This window comes from Mesitornis unicolor, unplaced genomic scaffold, assembly GCF_000695765.1.
Source record: "Mesitornis unicolor isolate BGI_N332 unplaced genomic scaffold, ASM69576v1 scaffold3585, whole genome shotgun sequence".
Classification (NCBI taxonomy): Eukaryota; Metazoa; Chordata; class Aves; order Mesitornithiformes; family Mesitornithidae; genus Mesitornis; species Mesitornis unicolor.
Window position 1 is genome coordinate 13,436 of NW_010183284.1, and position 20,639 is coordinate 34,074.

Below are 20,639 nucleotides of genomic sequence, written 5' to 3' on the forward strand. Positions count from 1 at the left end.
GGGGGATGGCTTCCAGGGTGACTATTGTTCAGGGACTGGCTGGGACACTAGGTCGCCTATGGTAGGTGGTGAGCAATTTCTTTTACTGTTTATGGTTTTGTTTATTTTGGTTTGAGATTTTTGTTTCTTTCTTTGTTTCCTCTTTTCTTCACTTACTAACTTTCTCTTGACTCTTGTGAGTTTTCTTGCTTTTGCTCTTCCAGTTCTGTGCACCTGGTACAATTCTTCATCAGATCACTAATTAATCTGTTAGGATTAAGTGATCTACTGGATATGTGAATGTAGACTGCCCTGAAAGTATTTTCAAGCAATGATACGGTTATGAGAGCGTATAATCTGTATTGTGGCAGTAGAACCTAAAATGTTCTATTTGATTCCAGAGTGAAAACATAAAATGTTCCTTTCCATTTGAAAGGAATGGGTAACTCCTTGGAGTTCTGTAGACATCATGTTTTTGCATCTTTGTTGACTAGAATCCTTCCTGCCTTCTGTTGGTAGCTCGTGAAGCTTGAGAGAACAGGTCTGGTTTGATGGCCAGCAAATGTTACCTTTTCTGCATTTTGAATCTAATACTAGTTTGCATGCATGTCTTGACTTCACTAGAAATTCCACTGGAGGCTTAGGTGAAATACTTGATTAATTTTTCCCTGTAGACCTGCACTTTTGATGGACTGATGCTGTGGGAAGAATTGAAAACATAGAGTAGGAAATTAAAAAAAAATAAAATTGTCAATCTAAAGTGGAAGTGGAAGTGTTTTATAATTAAATCTTTGGATTTGGAGCTTCCACAGCTATGTTTCTTGATGCTTTTGATAACTAATCTGAGCTGTTGCAGGGGGACTATGGTTCTTTCAGATCCACCTGATTCTAGTTCAGAAGGAATTAGAATTTTTACTTGGTCTTGCCACAGGATTTCTTGATACTTATCTCATTCCCCTTTTAATAGGCAAACCTACTCTAGGGTAAGATAGGATATATATTTTTTTAATTAAGATTTGCAGTTCTCTTTTTGGATACAACGTTACAGAGAGTAAGGTAAACGATAGAACATTTCAGGTAAAGTAATGAAACAGACTTAAGTCACTTCAAATATGATTCTTTTAGAATTCCGGTTACTACTGCTTGTAATGCTTTCTAATGATGTTTCACTCAAGTTGCAGTTGGTATTGTCAAAGTTAGTTCCCAAGTTTGAAATGACTGCATTCAATGAAAATACATTTTCTAAAAATGTCATATTTCTTTTCAGTACTGTTAAATTATGAAGGCGTTTTGAGGTCCTAATCAACAATGGAGGAAACGGATAGGGAAGCAGTTGCAACAGCTGTTCAGAGGGTAGCAGGAATGCTTCAGCGTCCTGATCAGCTGGATAAAGTGGAGCAGTATCGCAGGAGGGAAGCTCGTAAGAAGGCTTCAGTAGAAGCTCGACTCAAGGTACAAAGTTTGATAAACCCAAGTGTCTATGGAGCAGCATAAATGTACTTCCTATTTCTCCTTCTGTTTTTTTTTTCTTCTACATTTTAATCTGGATAGTTTTAAACCATGGGCTTTGATGTTTTACTCTGTGTCCAAAACAGAAACTTTGCATCCTGAAAGTAACACAAACTAATGTTGTATATCTGACTGAAGGTTTAGTCAAGCATTTCAAATGTTATGTCCTGTAACTTCTACAGTTTATCCATGGACAGCTACCCTCATACTGTATAGCCTGTCAGCCAACAAACCTTTGCCTTAATGTTTGAATACTGAATTTGTAACACAAAATTGATGACTGCATCTGAAAAGATCAGTCCATTTAGTCTCTGACTTCTACATGGGTTTATGGAAGATAGCTAATATCTGTCACGTTCTTGTCTCTTGCAAAAGTGTAACCCGTTATTCTCCCCGTCCTTTGCATGTGTACATGTGAGAACATGGACACACATGGGCGCACAGACTTAGCCTGAAATATGAGTAAGGTTGTCCTGTGTTTAATGTCATTATGTTACAGACTTCTGTGTTTTCTTCCTTCAGTGTTACTTACTAGCTCACAGCCATCTTAGATCATTATATCAAGTAATTGGAGTAGAGCCTTAAAACAGTGTTTTGGGGAATATTTTGGGGTTTACTAGATCAAAATAGCTGGTATACACTGTATCTAATCTCATATTTCAGAATAAGTTAGTTTGTCTTGCAACAATTTGATAGCTCCTTCTTTGTGGTAGTCTGCGTGAAGTAGAAGAGAGCCTGTCTTCTTTCACAGTGGAAAAAAAAAATCTGTTTGCAAATTACACATTAATTTGTCTGTAGCATAGAAACAGAAATTTGCCTGATTACTTGGGCTGGGTTTTTCAGATTTAAGGCAGAAAGCATATAGTGGAGCCTATTAATAATGAATCAACTGTTTAGTTACTGTGATCTTTGTATAATATATGAGCACAGTCGTTTGCATACTGGCTGCTTCAATAGACAGTGATGACTAAACATAACTTTGTTTTGTAAATGCCTAAATCCACTTTATAGCTAGAAATTTACCTTGTCATTTTCCTTAAGTTGCCTTAACTTCATTCATCTACAGATGGTCAGAAATAACTGCTCCAAAAAGAAGTACAATAACCATTAATCCATTCAGGATGCATTCCTGAAACAGATGATGATTAGTGATGCAATGGATAGCAAAGCATTTTTCCCATAAGAATTACTATAATGGATGGGAGCATAGAGAGGATGTAAGAAATACTCTTGCTGTGTAGTTAAATTGTGAATAATGTGTGGTATGAAACACGGAGAGACAGGGTCATCAGGATTGTCAGCTGGAGGAGTTGCTGACTTTTCAGGTTGGATCACTTTTGAAAAACCTCAGCTGCTTCATCTGTGTGAATGAACACATGGTAAATCTTCTGGTGTGAACGTGTCAGTGCTTCTTTCAAATTAGATATGCTTTTATCTTTGTCATTATTTTCTTCAGATGAATCAAGATAATAAACTCAATCAAAGGTGAAGAGCAGAATACCAGGGTAATAGTTGTGGGTCATTTACAGGGATGAAGCAGCAGAGATCTGGAATGGTGTTCTGCTCAAAAACCCCAGCATCTCCTCCAAGTTAGTTATCCTCTTTCTCTTTCTACATCCTATCCCAAATATGTAATTATGTCAATTTCTTACATCCTTCTCTGCATTTCTTCCTATGTTATATAAATTCTTACCAGAAAATCTGCTTTCAAATGTGTCAGACTCACCTGCTTCAAATGTGTGAGACTGGTGGTGCTTAGTGAAGCAGAATTTGTAAGGATTGGTAGCAGAACTCTGAAGTAGGAGAGTAAGCAGGAGCTAGCACTGAAGGCTGGTACTTCTGGGCTCTGCAGTCCAAAATGTGGGTGAAGAGCTCCTTGGACTCTGTTCCAGAGCCTAGAAAGTTATGAGCGTTGGCAGTTGTCTTTGTGCACTTACTCTGTTAGTTGGCTTTCTTCTACCCTGAAGAATACCGTATACGTGTCCTAGGAGAGTTCCTAGGTCATGCATTTACCTGAATATAAACATGCTTGAATCCTCTATCTTTTGATTCTTAGCTGCTATACAATCATGAATTTGAACCATAGGGCTCTACAGAAACCAGGCAGCCTGTATCCTCGCTCCATGGCTTAATCTTGAGGGCTGTCATTTGAAAAGAGACAAAAATTAAGTTTTGAGCCTTGTTCCTAGGATGGCTTGGTTTTGTTTTCAGTTTTTTTAATACAGTGATGGTCAGTCCAATTTGCGATAGATATACATTCTAGGAAGCCAAGTCCACGGTGCTAGGACATGCCTTGCACCCTGCCCCCTTACCCTGGCCCCAACTGACTATCGGAGGACAAAGTGAACATGGGTGGATGTCTGGTTTTATAATTTTCCTTGGCCGTTTGTGACAGTGACCAAGATTTGTGATTGTTTCTGTTTAACATAATCAAGTTTCTACAAAAGTAAAATAGGCAAAAATTTGAATATGTAATACTTGGAAAATCTGCCTCAGAAGAAACTGAAATATCAAATCAGAAGTATTAAACATTTAAAGGTCATGTGATTTTTAAAATACTTTATGGTTGACTTCAGAAGATTGTGTTTGAATATCATATTGAATTTCAGTATTCTAATTACCTCAGTTCCCGTGGAGGGGGAAATGTGTTAATGCAGCAGTTCTGTAGATAGATAGTGTATAAAAATGCCTTACCACTGCTTTATTGCACTGAGTCTGACAGGAAAATACATTTTTATCAATAAAATCAGCATGTCATGATTTGAAAGTACATAAATAGCAGTAGTTTAAGAATCACTGCATTTTTCTGGGACTTTCCCAGTACATTTAAAACATAATAAATGTTGTTCATAGTTACCAGGATTTCCTCTTTGGCTTCTAGTATCAAACAGAAAGTTCCAGGACTGCCTAAGCTTTTTGGCCTTAAAAGTATGGCAAAAAATGTGTTTTGAGCTTAGCAAAATAATTAGTGCCTCATTTCTTTACTGAGTCCTCAAGATATGCAACTGAATTTTCAAGTTTTCAAGCCTTTGGCTTGACTTTTGAAGTCTATTATTTCCCGTTTCATTTTCCACTCACCTGATTTCATCTCAGTCACATCTTTTTAAAAATACATACATAAAAACATGCTGTGGATGTTGTCTGATTTCTTTCACTCAGATATGCACTCTAGTAGATGTTCTGTAAGGTGTCTGGACTATCAAATGATATTCAGGAATAACAGCCTATATAAAAAGTCATTATTTCAACTCTCACCTGTCACAAGAGATATGTATATCAATAGCCTCTCTTTTATACTCTAGTAGTTGGACTGTTGTACTGGTTGTTGTTGTTTCACAGTGTTGATATTTTATTCACTTCAGGTTTTTTTTGTTTGGTTGGGATTTTTTGATTGCTTGTTTTGACTGAATTTCTTTTGATTAATTTGGCTTTCTGGTACCACAGGCCAAAGGGGTTTCTTTTAGAACATTTAAGAATTTTTTTAGAATATAGTCTATTGCCAGTCAAAATTTGCAATTGCTTCAGTAAAATACTTTGTGAATCTGTACATACCAAACATTCTGTGGAAACATCTGGATTGGTTTTCTTCTTTGAAATGAATTTGTGAAAGAAATCTCATTCTGTCTTCCCATGTTCCTGGTTTAATATAGATTTATAGAGATTATGATCTGTCTGTGTAATCTCCTATGTTAGCTCTGTGGGTGAACCATTTGTATCTAGGTCATGTAAAACTAGATACAACTTTAGAACTTCAAAAGAAGAATGTGTGTGCGCACACAGTAAGTTACACATTTCTACTAAGCTATAATATTACTTCTTCAGGTTTGGGTTTTTTTTCTCTGAAAAATGTTAGATACTGAAATTAAAATTAATTCTTGAGAAATGTTGAAAATACAGAACTTACAATGATTGATATGAGTTCTTTGTTTGTCTTTGTATTTAAGGCAGCAATCCAGTCACAGTTAGATGGAGTACGAACAGGTTTAAGTCAACTGCACAATGCACTGAATGATGTAAAGGACATTCAGCAGTCTTTGATAGATGTCAGTAAGGACTGGAGACAGAGCATCAACACCATAGAAAACCTCAAGGATGTTAAGGATGCTGTAGTGCAACATAGCCAACTGGCAGCTGCTGTAGAAAATCTCAAGAACATCTTTTCAGGTAATCTAATGTTCTTTATATAATCCCTCACGGACTGAAAGCACTTCAAGATGGTACTAACAGCTGCAAAGTTGTCAAGTAATGTCAAGAACTTTAAACCTCACTGGGAATGAAGAATTAAGGAAGAATTGCCTACATATGAGGTTCAGGGAAGTAGCTGGTAACCATTTAATATATATCGAGTTTAAATTGCACTGTAAGGACTTCTAGTCTGCCCTGTCTCATCATCAGACACAAGTCACAAAGAAGCTTTTTGCTAACAATCAGCAGCAGGGATAATACATTTAGTAAAAAAGCCTGAAATGTACAAGTGACATGTACAGAACGAAAACTTTGAAAGATCCAGAATGTTGCCAGTGAGTTGGGCACCCACAGCAAGCCTGTTGGGTAAAAATAGTCCCAGATGATTTTAGGAATTGAAAATTTTTGCAAAGGCAAAATAGGAAACAGCGAGTTCTCCAGTCAAAGATTCCCTGACAGTCTTTCTCACACAACAGTTAGGAGCCTTAAGGATTTCCATTAATGTTAAAAGTTTAAGTATAAACTACTTGAAGTTCAGTTTCAACTGTCCACAGTCCTTGCTACAGAATTGGGCAGCACAATCACAGAACTAACACATACCTAAAGAAATTATACATGGGAGATGCTTCGCTCTTCCATGACTGCACAACTGTGAAGAGTTTCAAGATTCAGTAAGATTAATGTGATATAATAGGTACTGTAAAGATAGGAAAATTGGATTGCCTCTGTCCTTTTATGCAGCCTTTTTGGTGCACATTCCATTCCATCTTGAATCAGTGTGAATTTCTTGCCAGGGCTTTTCTGCTTATAAGTAATATTAAGAATTTTTCCCCTATAATGGGGGCTAAACCTATCATACCCCTTTGATTTCATTTAAATAGTCTTTTTTTCTTCCCTTCTCTTCTGATAGTAATTATCAAAATGGACCTATAAAGAAAAATAGTTTCCCAGTCATACCAGGTTGATTTGTTTAATCTCTGTATGAGTGTATCTAACTGCTACAGTACCAAAGTAGGATATGGTGTGCAACTTAAAGAGCAGTATTTCTATTTATATGCAATGTCTAGTAATAAAAAAACAAAAGAACAAAAAAATTCTTTATGTTCCAATGCCGAGTTGTTCTGGGGATGTTGTTTTCTCCTACACTAATGAATGCAGTTGACACAATGAGCCTTTTCTTTTCTGGCTTTCTGAAGGGGTTTTAGTATGAAGCATCTCCCCCTGGGATTGTTAAACATTATAGTTGACGATAACTTTGCTCTGAGCAAAATGAATATTCTTATAAACCAAGTTGTTTTTGTCATGGTTAATGATTGTGTATTGTCTTTTCAGACCTTTTTTGGGGGTGCCAGCTTTATCACCAGCTGCTTTTTTGTACTCATAATTTTTCTGCTGAAATTTTCAGTTATTTGCCCTACTGGATTCTAATTGTCTTCTGTAGTATTCATCAAATACTGAAAAGTAACAAAGAAAAAAAAATCTTCTAAGTAGTTTAGCAGCATAGGTGATTATACCAATTCTTCCTTCGTGCCCTAGTAAGGCAGAAACTCTTATTTCAAGAAGGAGGTAAAATTCAGTATTTGTTGGGTGTATGCAGCTTCAGGTTCAACAGGGTAAGTGCAGGCAAGTTACTAGGCTTTTTACTACAGTTCCTTTCATGGTAGACTCTTGTGGACTTTTTTTTTTTAAGGGGAGAGTGAGAGAGAGAAAGGAAATGATGTTTTGTTGGTGCTATGATCTTGGTTTGTTTAGCCACTGTAAAATGGAGCATTATAGTTAATAAGTATAAAGATACATAGCATTTATTAGCAATTTTTTAATACTTAAAATAATTTCCTTTAGATTATTTTGAAAGAACTACTACAGCTGTTTTCCAGCTTGTTTCCTAGCACTTTTATTATCAGTATTAATTTTTTTCTTTATTTTGACTGTGTTTATTTTGCCTTTTTTTTTCCTTCTTTTTGTTGCTGTTTCAGTTCCAGAGATAGTCAGGGAGACCCAAGATCTGATTGAGCGAGGGGAACTTCTGCAAGCTCATCGAAAACTGATGGATTTAGAGTTTTCTCGTGATAACCTGATGTATGAGCAGTATCGCATGGACAGCAAAAACACACATGACATGAACCTTATCCATACATACTTTGGGGAAATGCAGAAACTTTCTGAGGAGCTGGCAAAGCAACTTTGGATGGTGGTTCAAAGATCTCTTGTTACAGTCCGTCGAGATCCAACCTTGCTTGTTTCTGTTGTTAGGATAATTGAGAGGGAGGAGAAAATTGACAGGCGCATGTTAGACCGGAAAAAACAAACTGGATTCATACCTCCTGGCAGACCAAAGAAGTGGAAGGAAAAAATGTTCAACATTTTGGAAAGAACTGTGAGCACACGAATTGAAGGCACTCAAGCAGATACTAGAGAATCTGACAAAATGTGGCTTGTGCGCCATCTAGAAATCATACGTAAATACGTCCTTGATGACCTGCTCGTGGCTAAAACTTTGCTGGATCAATGTTTTCCTCCATATTATGACATTTTCAACAGATTGTTAAACATGTACCATCAGGCTTTGTCCACCCGCATGCAAGAACTTGCTGCAGAGGACCTAGAAGCAAATGAGATTGTTAGCCTTCTAAGCTGGGTTTTAAATACATACAAAAGGTAAGGACCCCTCATCATTTCTGCTAGTGGCAGTTAAGATTAAGTACACAAAACACAGTTTATGTGCTAATATTTATGTCTGTTAACCTATAAGAAGAAAAAGTAAGATGGATAGTAATAGAGAATTTGTCAGGTTGATGTTTGTTGTTTTACTTTTTAGGAGTTATCCTTAAAATCTGTTTGGATTTTCTAATATGTGATTTTTTAAATTTTTTTTTTAGTAGCTTTGTAAGCTTAAAGTTTTAATGCGGTTAAAAACCTGCTTGAAGCTACAGTCACCATGTATTTGTGTGTCAATTTGGTGAAGTATTATGAAAAACAGAAGACATAAAGAGCTCATGTGTGTGAAACAAAATTGTTGTTGGCCACAGCCTCAGAAGTTTTGTATGGTTATTAACTTTCTATTGTTCCTTTTTACAGGGGTTGGGACTGTTTCAGTGTTGCTTTATTACTCTTAAATGGAAAGAACGTAGTAACTTCCTTCAGGTTTTTTCTCAGAACTGTGTGGTGATTTGTTTATTTAGGAGAATTTCTGCTTACACATTGTCTCCTGTGATACTCTTAAACTTTTCCTTTGAGTGGTGTGATTTTTTGGGATAACTTCAGCATAATGTCTTTTTTTAAAAAAAAATCCTTCAGATAGAAACAGCTCAAATGACAACTTTGTTTCTTTTTTGCTGGCATGTAGTTACTAGGGCAACTGATTTGTTTGAGGAAAAAGTAATGCTAGCCTTTCTGTGGCTCTTGGCTGTAGTCATGTTCTCAATAGCTGGCAACGACCCAGAGTCTGCACTGTGTATACTTTTGCAGTCTTCAGTTGTTCAGTTTCACTAATTCAACAAACTAGGTGCTTCATAAGTTTAGAGGATAATACCATAAAACAAATAGGCAGGAGATAATACTGTTCTGTAGAATTTTTATAACCAGCTTTAAGACTTATTTTTGTGTTTAAAGCTCTGTGCTTTGCCCTGCACTGCAAAGTTCTCCTCCTTCTAGCAGTATAGAGGATACTACTGCTATTACTAAACCTATACTGGTCTGGGATCAAGACTTTAATCTGTGCTTTAGGAAACATGCAAGTTGTGTAAGATCCTGATGCCCGTATTCATGTCATTTGATTGTGTTCTCAGAATTGCTGAGGGAGTTTACCAACATTGCTGTAGCCATTGTCAACAATTTCCACTTGAAGGAATGGTGCTACGTGTATAGCTGCATGCTGTATCTAAATCAAGTACCTTTTTTTACAAGACAGAGCAGGATTGGTGGCAGGAGGCAGGAGGTGGAATAGAAGTTTTCTAAAGTGCTAGTTTCCAGATAATACAATTTTGGTTGAAATTTCAATTTGATTGTAAACTTTTTGTTGAAGGGAAATAACTCTTCCCTATGATTATGGTTGTCTAATAGCTTCCTTTCCCCCAGATGCTTGAGTTGTGACAGTCAGGAAAGATAACTTGTGTATAAGAAGAATTGTCTTTAGGGGCTAGAGGCAGGAGCCTGTAATCTTTCTTTTGGGATTTCAGTTGATAAGCATTGAGAACGTTTTAATGTCTCTGTGTCCTTGAGAAGTAGAGGTAATGATAGTATAATGGGACTAGAGATATTTTCTAATATGGCACAGTGCCATAAACAGCTTTTCCCATTTCCCCTGAGTAAGTCTAGAGCAGGTCCTGCTATTATGTAAAATTCAGTTTTCTGGATAGTTTGAGTCACTTTAAATCTTCATTCTCTTTTTCTACAGGTTCAGGAAGATGCTACAAATGTACAGTGTTCAGTTACAGTAACTTTTATGGTTTCAAAGACAAGAATTTATTTTTTTTTTATTTTTTTTTTTTTAGTAGTTAGCCATAGTATAGTTTTGGTTTGGGGTTTTTAGTGCTTTGAGATTTTTTTTCATGATGTGGAAGCACCACTGTGCTGACTCACTGCATGTACCCAGAGTACAACTGTAACTTGCAGAAACATACAAACTAAGCACTTGTTTAGGAATTTTTTTATTATTATTATTTGCTATGTGCTTTTTATAGGTACCACTGCAAATATAGAATTTGTGGCTTCCTTTTGAAAAGCACACTAGAAATAGAATGTGAAACAATTTATGTTATTATGATTGAATATATTTCCATCAACTGTTACTAAAACGCTCTCTGAAGAATGTGGTTTTGAGTTATTGATTTGTCTGAGCATGAAATATTAAGAGTCCTTGCTATGTTGTGCTTTGGCATGGCTTTGGTTTTTTTGGTTTAGTTACATAAGCAACTCATTATGTAATCTTATAAATTATAGATGCAGAATATCACTGTCAGGTATTAATTTTATATAATCCTTGTCAAAATATCTGTGACAGTTGCTCTACTTTCTTTCTAATCTTATAAAATCAAGAATTTTCCTTTGCAAGCAAGTATAGCTAATGGTGCTGTTTATAATACGGTACCATGAAGTGTACTTCTGTTTTGGCATGCAAGTTGCCTCCTCCTCTTACATTAGGTGTATTCTCCACCAATACAGGAAGCATTGTTAGATTTTCTTTTAATATATTTTAGCTTTGATGTGGATGTGACAGTACAAGTAGCACAGTGGAAGCTTTTTTGAGACTCTCTGAGCTGAGTATTTTGTGCTTTTCACTGATCTTACCCATTCTGAAATTTAGAATGGTAAGTTGTCTGTCATCTCCTCTGAAATGTAAGACATACAAAGTGTCCTCTATTAAGAGTCCACAGGTTGAACAAGTTGTCTTTTATGCAGTCTTAGGCAATTGTTAATTCTTGTACATAAGTTAAAACATGAAAGGGTTGAATATTTAAAATGTCTAACTTTTTTTTTAATATATGCTGGGCTATTACTTTTCCATCCTGTTCTTTCTTTTATATAGTTTTATGGTGTTCCTTGTAAATGCACTTACTCTTGCAGTTGCTATTAAAAACTTTGAAATGTATAGCTATTGGAAAATTATCCCTTACAGTGGTCATACAAAAAAATATGCAGAGTTTTTAACTTCTTAATCTTTTATTTACTAATCTGCAGTGTCTTTTTTTTAACTCAGTACAGAGATGATGGGAAATTCAGAACTGTCTCCTGAAGTGGATGTAAATTCTCTGAATGATCTGATTTCACAAAATGTGGTAGACCAGCTTCTCAGCAAATACATGTCTACACTTACTGTGAGTAATAATAATTCAAAGACACCTTCAGATGAATGTATAGCTGCATTATGCCTCTGTGCTGTTCCTCTAAGAGAGGAAACTGCTGTGACAAATGTCAACTCGGTATCATTACTTTTATGAATTTTCATATACTATTTTAGGTTTATTTATGAAGTTATAATATTGTTTTATAGATGTGGATCATGACATTTCAAGGAATAATTACGCTTTACAGACTGTATTAATTATATCTTATTAGAAAGGAAGGAATTCCAGTGTTCATATGTCTAAATTCATAGTGCTAGTATGTTAGGTATTACTATACTTACAAGCCTCTGAATGCAGCTTGGTCCCTAGAGTAACTATGCCAACATTTGGTACCAGTGTCATCTTTTCAAGTTAATAAAGATGTTCATGTTTGCCAGTTTGATTCTTTTAGCAGTCTTTTTCCTTTCATGCCTGTTGACTGCATGAGCGTAATTTCCTTTTGTGGATGCCATTTCAAGTGCATCTTAAATATAAAGACACTGCCTCTTGCTTATCGTAAAAGTCACTGGAAGTTGGTCAACTATGTGGCAAAGGAATCAGTATGTGATTGTCAGGTTTTTAAATGTCTTTTTCTTTAAAAATCCATTGTTGCTTGCTACTGAGAATGGATATTGGAATAGTTGGAACTTTGGACTTGCCATTCTTGCATTGTTCAATTGAATTCCTACTCCTCCAAAGTTTTCCCTCCTCTGCTTGGCAGAGCTCCTATTTTCTTTGCTTCCTTGAATGTGCTAGCTACTAAAATATGTCCAGCAACAGCAACTACTTGGACTTGATATTCATCACAGTAATATGAACCAATCTTGTTATGTCTCAAGGAAGTTGCCAGTAGAGACTCTGCTTTACATTAGCTTTACTAGGACATTTATGCAAGTTTATTTTTCTGTACTTACCTTTAGGACAGAGAAACATTGGTTTGTTTTCTCAAGCTGCTTTTGGCTTGACTCAGGAAGTGCCTTTGAATTAATTTTGTCCCCTCTTAAGATATTCATTTTTCAGAAGTGTTTTTTCCCTACTTACTGAAAAATATTATATATATAGAACATTGATGTATATATATTCTGTAAATAAAATAAAGCAAAGCTGCAGTTCTGTTAAACGCAGAGTGATTTTCTTTTGCTGGTTTTGATTTTTGGCCGTATCTTCTTTTAAAGGCAGAAAATACTGAATAATCATTTCCCAGGATACAGCTCGGTCCAGTTTTCTACCCATCCCCACTTCTAATTTATTTCTTTCAATGTTGTGTTTAAAACTGTTTATAAAGAAAATAGAACTAGTTCTGTTTGGGTAAATGAAAGTATTACCGAATTGTGACTGTCAGCTGAAATACTGATATCTAAGTCAATAAAAATGGCTCATTTTCATGAGAAATAAAATGCTAATAGATCTTAACAGTTTTTTAATAGATTTGGTTGGTTGGTTGGTTGTTGTGGTTTTTTTTTACCTCGAGCACCTCAGCTTGGAAAAAAGGTTTTGTAAATTATGATCTTACAATGAAAAATATTGACATCCCCTGGGCTGCTGGATTAAAAAATTAATTCTTTTTTGCAAATCTTATCAGAGCAGTTCCATGCCTGTGAGGAATAAAAACAGTACATTGTTTCACATAATTGAAGATGGTACTGTATGTACTTAGCAGATATAGCACTTGATAGGCCACTCACTGTAGTCAAAAAGAGCTGTGTTTGGTAAATAACCTTTCTTGTGCAGGAAAATTGTAGAGCTTTCAGTCTCTTACTTATTCTATCTGCTGATAGGAGTCCTAACCAAAAGATACATATTCAATACATTAAAGAAGTAAACATAAAAAAAAATTCTGCCTATTTTAGACTTTCTTTTGCCCTTTCTGTACATGCCTACTGATCACGTTTAATTTTGCATGGTAGAGCATGCTAATATACCTGTTATACGTGGGAAAGAAGTATAAGCCTTTATATTTCTAGGGGTTTTAACTAAATGTGGACAAAGCAGTAAAGAGGCAGAAATCTTCATCCCTTTGGAAACATAGGGATAATTATTTTAGATAGAAATCAAAGAATCCAATTATGTATTTAGAAAACATGCTGATTTTTACTACCTGTTCTTACAAATATGCCCATAGTATCTGTGTCATGTGAGTGATCAGAAAACTGGCTTAGTCTAGTTCTAAAACCAGTTGTTCCTAATCTGTTTGCTGTATAATGCTCTTGTTGGATGGGAGGAGAGCCAACTGTTGTATTTCCATCACTATTTTCTGCAGCACTTAAATTTCAAGAAATGAAATTTATTTAATCTAATCCTGGGGTTTTGTCCCTGATAGTAACAAACATGAGTTTCCTAAAATGTAGCTAAAAGGAACTACAAACAGACGTGTGCTAATTTTCTTACATTAATGTCATGGTTTAGGGCTGGGCTGGCCACTAAATCCTGGACAGATGCTCTCTATTAACCCCTCTCCCCTCCGCAGAAGGGAAAATTGAGTAAGGGAGAGAGACTTTACAGGTTGGAAAATAAAACTAACAGATTTAATAAAACAGTAATACTAATACTACAGGATAATAATGTAAATAGGAAAATAATGCAATATATACAGATATGTACAATATGTATACAAAACCAATATAAAATCTTCCCCCCACCCTCCCCCAGTGACGAATACATCACCAGAGGATCTGCGGAGCAGGGTACTGGAAAAGTCCCAGGCTGAACTCAGCAGCAGTGGGAGCAGGATGCAGGAACACACGAAACAGGATCAGAGGCAGATGAACTAGCAGGGTTCTGCTCGGACTTCAGCCATTGCAGGGGTCGAGATGGAAGGAAGGGGGGTCCAAGATGGAGGAGTCAAGACCCTCATGATCTCTCAGCTTTATACTGAGTATGCCGTATGCGAGATGGAATATCTAGTTGGTCAGTTTTGGGTCCGCTCTTCTGCCGTAGGCGCATGGTGAGACAGTGGCCTTGTGATTATCAATCGTAGCAGTACCTGCTATCTGGAAAAACATGCTGCTAGTTTCAGCAAGTTCAGCCACTTAGAAGAGACCGAGCTGAAAAGTAAAATCACTAAATAGAAAATTAGTTCTGTTTAGCTCAAACCAGGACAATAAGTATTACCCTAAGTTTTTTCAGTTGTTGAAAAATTCAGTTTCAAACCTAAAGTGGAATGCTTAATAAATGCTTCCAAAATTAGGAAACATGTTGATTGTGACAAATTGACTTGTTTTTTGTGTTTGGAGCACTCCCCTTCCAAAATGTGCCTAAGCTTGACACAAACTACATCACTTGTTTACCTGTATTAATCTTTGTGTTTGTCACTGCAAATTTTAATTTGTCTATGTTACCTAGATCCTGTAGGGATGACAAGAGTGGTCAACATTATCTGTTACTGTGCCACTCTTCATTATGGAAATGGCTACTATTCCAAATATTGTAGTGAGGGTTTTTGTTGTGTTACCTTAAAAAAAACCTTTGCTTTTTCTTGGTTGATTTATTTAATGTAGTCTAACATCATTGGTTGGCTACGAAAAGCACTGGAGACAGATAAAAAAGACTGGATAAAAGAAACGGAACCAGAAGCAGATCAAGATGGGTACTATCAGACTACACTCCCAGCTATTGTTTTTCAGGTATAAGAGAACTTGGTTATTCTAGAAAACCCACAGTAGTACATGCATTTGGGGGAATGGAGGGACGGGGAGAGGGGAAAACTAAACTGGAATGCTGTTGTTTGTCTATCATAGTATAGGTTTTTTTCCCTTAGAGTTATTAGTTGGAGGGGTTGTTTCTTTTGAGGTTTTTATTTGACTTTTTGACTTTAACACCTAGAGACAGTGCTTTTTATGTGTAGATGAGAAATACATTTTCCCCAACATATTTAGTTGATATTTGTAATTAGTTAACTGCTTTTACTTAGGTCTCTTCATGTAAATTTGTAATATAAGCCTACCAGATGAGATGTTTGTAAGTTATTAGAATACTGTTTGTTAATGTGGTACTGAGGTAGTAATTGTCTGGGCTTGGGGTTTTTTTTTACAAAAGACATATGAGAGGTGGTGCTAGTGAGAGTCTCTAACAAGACAGGAGTTCTGTCTTTGGTAAAGGCTTCTCTTTATAACTAATCTATTTTTAACTTAGATGTTTGAGCAGAATCTTCAGGTAGCTGCTCAGATAAATGAAGATTTGAAAACAAAGGTACTCCTTCTATGTCTTCAACAAATGAATTCATTTCTAACCAGGTAACATAATTTTTAAAATAGAAATGCTTTATCCTGCCTCAGCCTCTCTTTGTTCCTACAATTCCAATACTTGTCTTTCCTACAGATGTTTCTTTACTGCTTTGTCTTTATCCCTTTGTCCATGAAAACCAAGCTTTTCTTCCCTTTCCTTGCTTTCTTCCTCCTTTCCCCAGTTTCACCACAGAAGTAGTTCTGTGCTGGTGAGCACTTTCAGTTCCTCTCTACAAACGGCTCTTAATTTTTTTTTGAGTCAGTTCTGTTTTCTTTTGTATCTCAAATCTCTATCTTTCTCATAAGGAAGACAGAAAGAACCTCCTTGGCTGGATTCTGCCCAGAACAGAGACACTAAACATCACATGAGCAACAGGCCTGTTGTAAAATACTTCTCAGTACCCAACAGGCCCTTCTAGAGCATTTGGTTTTACAGGTGTACCTAAGTTACAAAAGATTTCAGTCTGTTTAATACCATTCCTTGTATATCTTACAGGTACAAAGATGAAGCACAGTTGTATAAAGAAGAACATCTTAAAAATCGTCAGTATCCTCAGTGCTATGTTCAGTACATGATTGCAGTCATCAACAACTGTCAAACCTTTAAGTAAGTCTGCATGTTCTTGCAGTTTTGTGAGAAAAATATGTATTGATATTTCATTTGTGATACTACCCGTTTTCAGGACCATCTATTCTATTGTATACAGAGGGTTTCAGTTAAGATAGTTTAGCTGACAGGTTTAGTTTAGACAACAAGTTTAAATGTATTACTGTTTTAAGAGGCAGATATTGTGATTGCTCTTGCCTTAGGCAAGCCAAGCCATTGCCCCTCACTGATGAAAATCCACTTTTAAGTCCAAGAATTTCATTGCCAAAGAAAAATCTTATCTTAAACTTTTAGAATTTCAAAAAGTCATTTCAGTTAGTTTGTCTAGGGCCTGCCATCTGCTCTTATATTTGATCTCTCACAGTTCACCTTCAAGCAGTGTCATCAAGGTGAACTAAGCTAGAGAAAAGTAGAGAAAGAGCTTGGTCTATTAAGAATATCAAAACAGGAGAAAGAAGTCCTCATTGCTTATGTTTCAGTGTTCAGCAATTCAACCCCTTGTTCCTCTGTATCTGCTGCCATTTTCAGGTCTATAAATCAGCAGTAGTTTGTTACCAACACACAAGTAGTCTAGGTTGATCACTCTAAAATCATGCTGGAGAGTAGATTAAGACTTCCAAAGCAAGCAGCAGACATTATTTCCCCTTGCAAAAATAAGATTGTCTAGTGTGTCTCTCTCTGTGTATGCACTCCAAAAATGTAGTAGTAATGCAATTGTGCATCGGTGGGTGATAAAAAGCATTGTTTTTGTCATAGAGAATCTATAATCAGTCTGAAAAGAAAATACTTGAAAATGGAAATGGAAGACACATTGTCAAGCAGTCATGCAAGTATGGATGCAACTTTAGACGTCATTGCCAAAGAAGGATGCTCTAGCCTGCTAGATGAAGTCTTCATGGATTTAGAGGTTAGAACTTTTTTCCCTCAAAAAAACAGAAGCATTATTTAAAAAAACAAAAAGCAACAGAATAATTATTTTATAAGGAAAAGTAATTCAGGAATGAAGTGTCAGTTGCTAAATGTATTTTATATGTGGTGTGCTAGCAAAATGCCAGTAAACATCAGTATTGCTCTTCACTGGTATAGTTTGCATGTAGGGGACTGAAAGGTTGCTTAATTATATTTCACAGGATGACTTCAGGCAGATGCTTAGTATATAGTAAATATTTTTTAGCAGATTGTACTTAAGTAGATTGTCTTATATTTATGTTGTTGTGATTTAAGAATTATTTGGGAAGCTTCTGATATTAAGTTATCAACTTTGTACAGGTGCAGCACACTAGTAATTAAGATGGTTAACTGACCTTAAATGTGGGCCCTTTCTGATAAATTTCCATGTTTAAGAATTCTAGCTTCTTGTTACAGTCCCTTGGGGAAAAAAACCACAATATTTTCATAGCTCAACAAAAATTGAGACTATGGGAAGAGAGGCAGGGAAATTTTAAAAAAAAATGGGTGACAATGGAGAAAAATGCTCTGGGACTTATTAGATTTGTAATACTTTTCTGAACTACTGTAAACACCTTGAATGATTCACAGTAAGAAAGATGTGGGAGCAGTGATTATTTTAAACCTGGAGCTCTTAAGCAAAACCTTTATTTCTCAATAACTATGCTCATTGATTATAAGAAGACATATGTATCGTGGAATTCTGTGAAAGGAGTAAAGCATATAGGCCATCACGTTTGGTATAGGCACAGGATGTTTGTGGGGCCATGAAAGAGGAACAGCTGAATAGTCAGCAGCAGGTCAAGTAATCAAGCATGAAGTTGCATTGATACAACAGTTTAAAAGTGCCTTATCTGTAAAACTGGAATTGTCAGCTCTTACGCCTATTTTGTCCTTGGACCTTAATTTTCTTATTTAGCATTGACATTTAAATAGAGAATGTAATTTCTCTATTTTAGAGGATTTAGAGGTTTTTAGAACTTCAGAGAACTCATATGAAACCAATGCTCAGGTTAGTGCAGTTGGGTTACATACACACCCGGTGTGTATGTCAGGGTAGCACTCTGTTGCAACTGTCATTCTGACAATTTATCACGTCATTTTCCTACACTGTACACTCCTTCAAAAGGAATAAGCAGTTGTTTAGAAATATATGAATTGTCTCCTCTGATTTTGTAACTACACTGATATGATGGAAGTGTCAAAAATTTGTTCTGACCAATTGTTTGTTACCTTCTCAGCCACATCTCAATGAGCTGATGACAAAGAAGTGGTTGATGGGTTCTAATGCAGTGGGGACAATCTGTGTCACCGTAGAGGATTATTTCAATGACTTTGCAAAAATAAAAAAGCCTTATAAAAAGGTAGGTGCAAAATATTCTGTGAGAATTTGCTGATATACTCAGAATATTGTGTTGGTTTGGAATTTCAGAACACTGAATGGAATTCAGAATTGGAATACAGAAATTGGAACTAAGTCACTGGAAATGAAAAATGTTGGTAGTCATACTGCAGAAGTCTGGATCTAATATTTCTCCTCATCTTTTTTGTTCACAGCCATATAATATTGTCAAAGACAGATGAGAGTTGAAGGATTTAGTCCAGAAAATGTATTGGCGTGTTATTAGATTGCATTCCTACCAGCTTTTACTTTTTTCCTCTCTCCTCAGAAGATTGTAGACAGATCAAATTAGCTCTTTTCAAACTGGTTTTGCTGGCTTATAATTACTTTTTAAAATAAATGCACATTCTGTAATTCCTGGTTTTAATATGTACAATGAGACTGTCATGGTTTATACGCTTTTATCATCGGATGCTTCCTCTCCGCCTGGGGAGGGGAGTCAGGAAAATGAAAGGACATTTATCGGTTGAAATAGAAATACATTTAATAAAATAATAATAAAAACTAATATTCATAACAGTTACAGTATAAAATACACAGAGTTATACTCAGCCAATATTGTGGGGGAGTAGGCCTCATGGTTGGGGTGGTAAACAAGTCCTTCTTGAGATGTCAGCCATGGAAGTGGGAAGAAGGAAGAGAAAGGGCCCTTCCCTGCAATCTCCCCAATTTACAGTGAATGTGACATTGATGGTATGAACAGTATTAACGGGTCAGCCTGGGGTCACCTTGGGGTCGACTCCCCTAGGTTTCTGCTCCCCCCAGCCTCTGCACTTGTTTCGCAAAACCTTGAAGACCTTGTTCACCTTGGCAGCCTGCATACCAGGACTGGCCAAAGTGTTTTAGCAACTTTGTTCCCATGAAATAGTATTGTAATCCTTACAGAATTGCATTTTCCCCAACAGAAAGCTGACTCTCAAATTCTGTCCCACTAAACCAGGACAGAGGCATAGTTAAGTTAGTGCCATGAGGTTTAACAAATGTGTAACTCAGGTTTAAAGTCCTGTTACAGCAGCTTAAGATGCTAGGTTAGATCATCTTTTTTTTCCAGTGGTCTGTCAAAGGATATCTGGATTTCTCTATTATCTCTGTTATTGTACTTGTTTCCATCCTTTAATTAAAGTCGGGTTTACATAGTTAAGATTGCATGTTTTAAATGTTTCCCTAAGATTGGGAGATATCTGAAGCTAGCAAGATCAGGATTTAGGTGAGGTTTTTGAACGAACTCTTACTAAATAGAAGTGCTTAAAAGACAGTCTCAAACCTATTCTTTCTTAACTCTTAAAGAGACAGAGGGGACTGCTCAAAGTTCTGATGACCTCTTAACTGCCAGTATTTGTAGATCCTAGAGGCCGTATTATGTACGTGATTAATGCACATTTTCAGAGAAAGTATGCAAAAGAAGTTAGGTTGGTCCTAGAATTCATCTTTATCCATGGAACAGCTTTCTTTTCCAGATTTGGTTTGTTACTGTGAGGAAAATGTGCTTGGCATGAGTTTAAGTGTTAATACCAACCTCTGCAGTCACATGTGTTTCATCATGTGGCTTTTATTGCCACCTTATGGGGAAGATGATGACAAACACATTTTTTTTGGCATTCCACTGTCTCAGCACGAAAAAAATTTCCCACGTGGCACCCTATGTTCCTGCACTGAATGGGACACACTTTTGTTTACCTGGTTGGGGGTGGGCTTTTTTTCTGGTTTTAAAGTATTCTTGGTTAACCCTGTTGCGGAAATCCAGATTTTAAAGGCCACACGAACAGATTACGTGCAGAAAGACCATAGCCCAGTGGGAAGGACACTGTTCTGGAAGAAGGAGGATCTGGACCTTAGAGTCATTCTGCATTGCCATTTTCCTCGCCTGTAAACTGAATGCCCAGTCATTGCACTGTTGGCTCTTCTCGAGTGTCTTTTTTCTCAGCTGTAGTAGAGCTTTCTTCTTCATTTACTTTTCAGCA

The 20,639-nt window shown here is 36.4% G+C and overlaps 1 protein-coding gene across 1 annotated transcript in view; it reads left to right on the forward strand.

Annotated features, from left to right (window-relative positions):
* Positions 1 to 1,245: 1,245 nt before the first annotated feature.
* The window catches only part of EXOC3 (exocyst complex component 3), a 22,561-nt gene continuing 3,167 nt past the window's right edge, over positions 1,246 to 20,639 (forward strand). Inside the window, exons 1-9 of the mRNA XM_010184060.1 lie at positions 1,246 to 1,431; positions 5,433 to 5,652; positions 7,650 to 8,331; positions 11,372 to 11,489; positions 14,996 to 15,121; positions 15,630 to 15,730; positions 16,218 to 16,328; positions 17,085 to 17,235; positions 18,518 to 18,640. Of these exons, the coding sequence (XP_010182362.1) occupies positions 1,288 to 1,431; positions 5,433 to 5,652; positions 7,650 to 8,331; positions 11,372 to 11,489; positions 14,996 to 15,121; positions 15,630 to 15,730; positions 16,218 to 16,328; positions 17,085 to 17,235; positions 18,518 to 18,640 (1,776 nt within the window). The 5' untranslated portion in view covers positions 1,246 to 1,287. The remainder of the gene's footprint in view (positions 1,432 to 5,432; positions 5,653 to 7,649; positions 8,332 to 11,371; positions 11,490 to 14,995; positions 15,122 to 15,629; positions 15,731 to 16,217; positions 16,329 to 17,084; positions 17,236 to 18,517; positions 18,641 to 20,639) is intronic.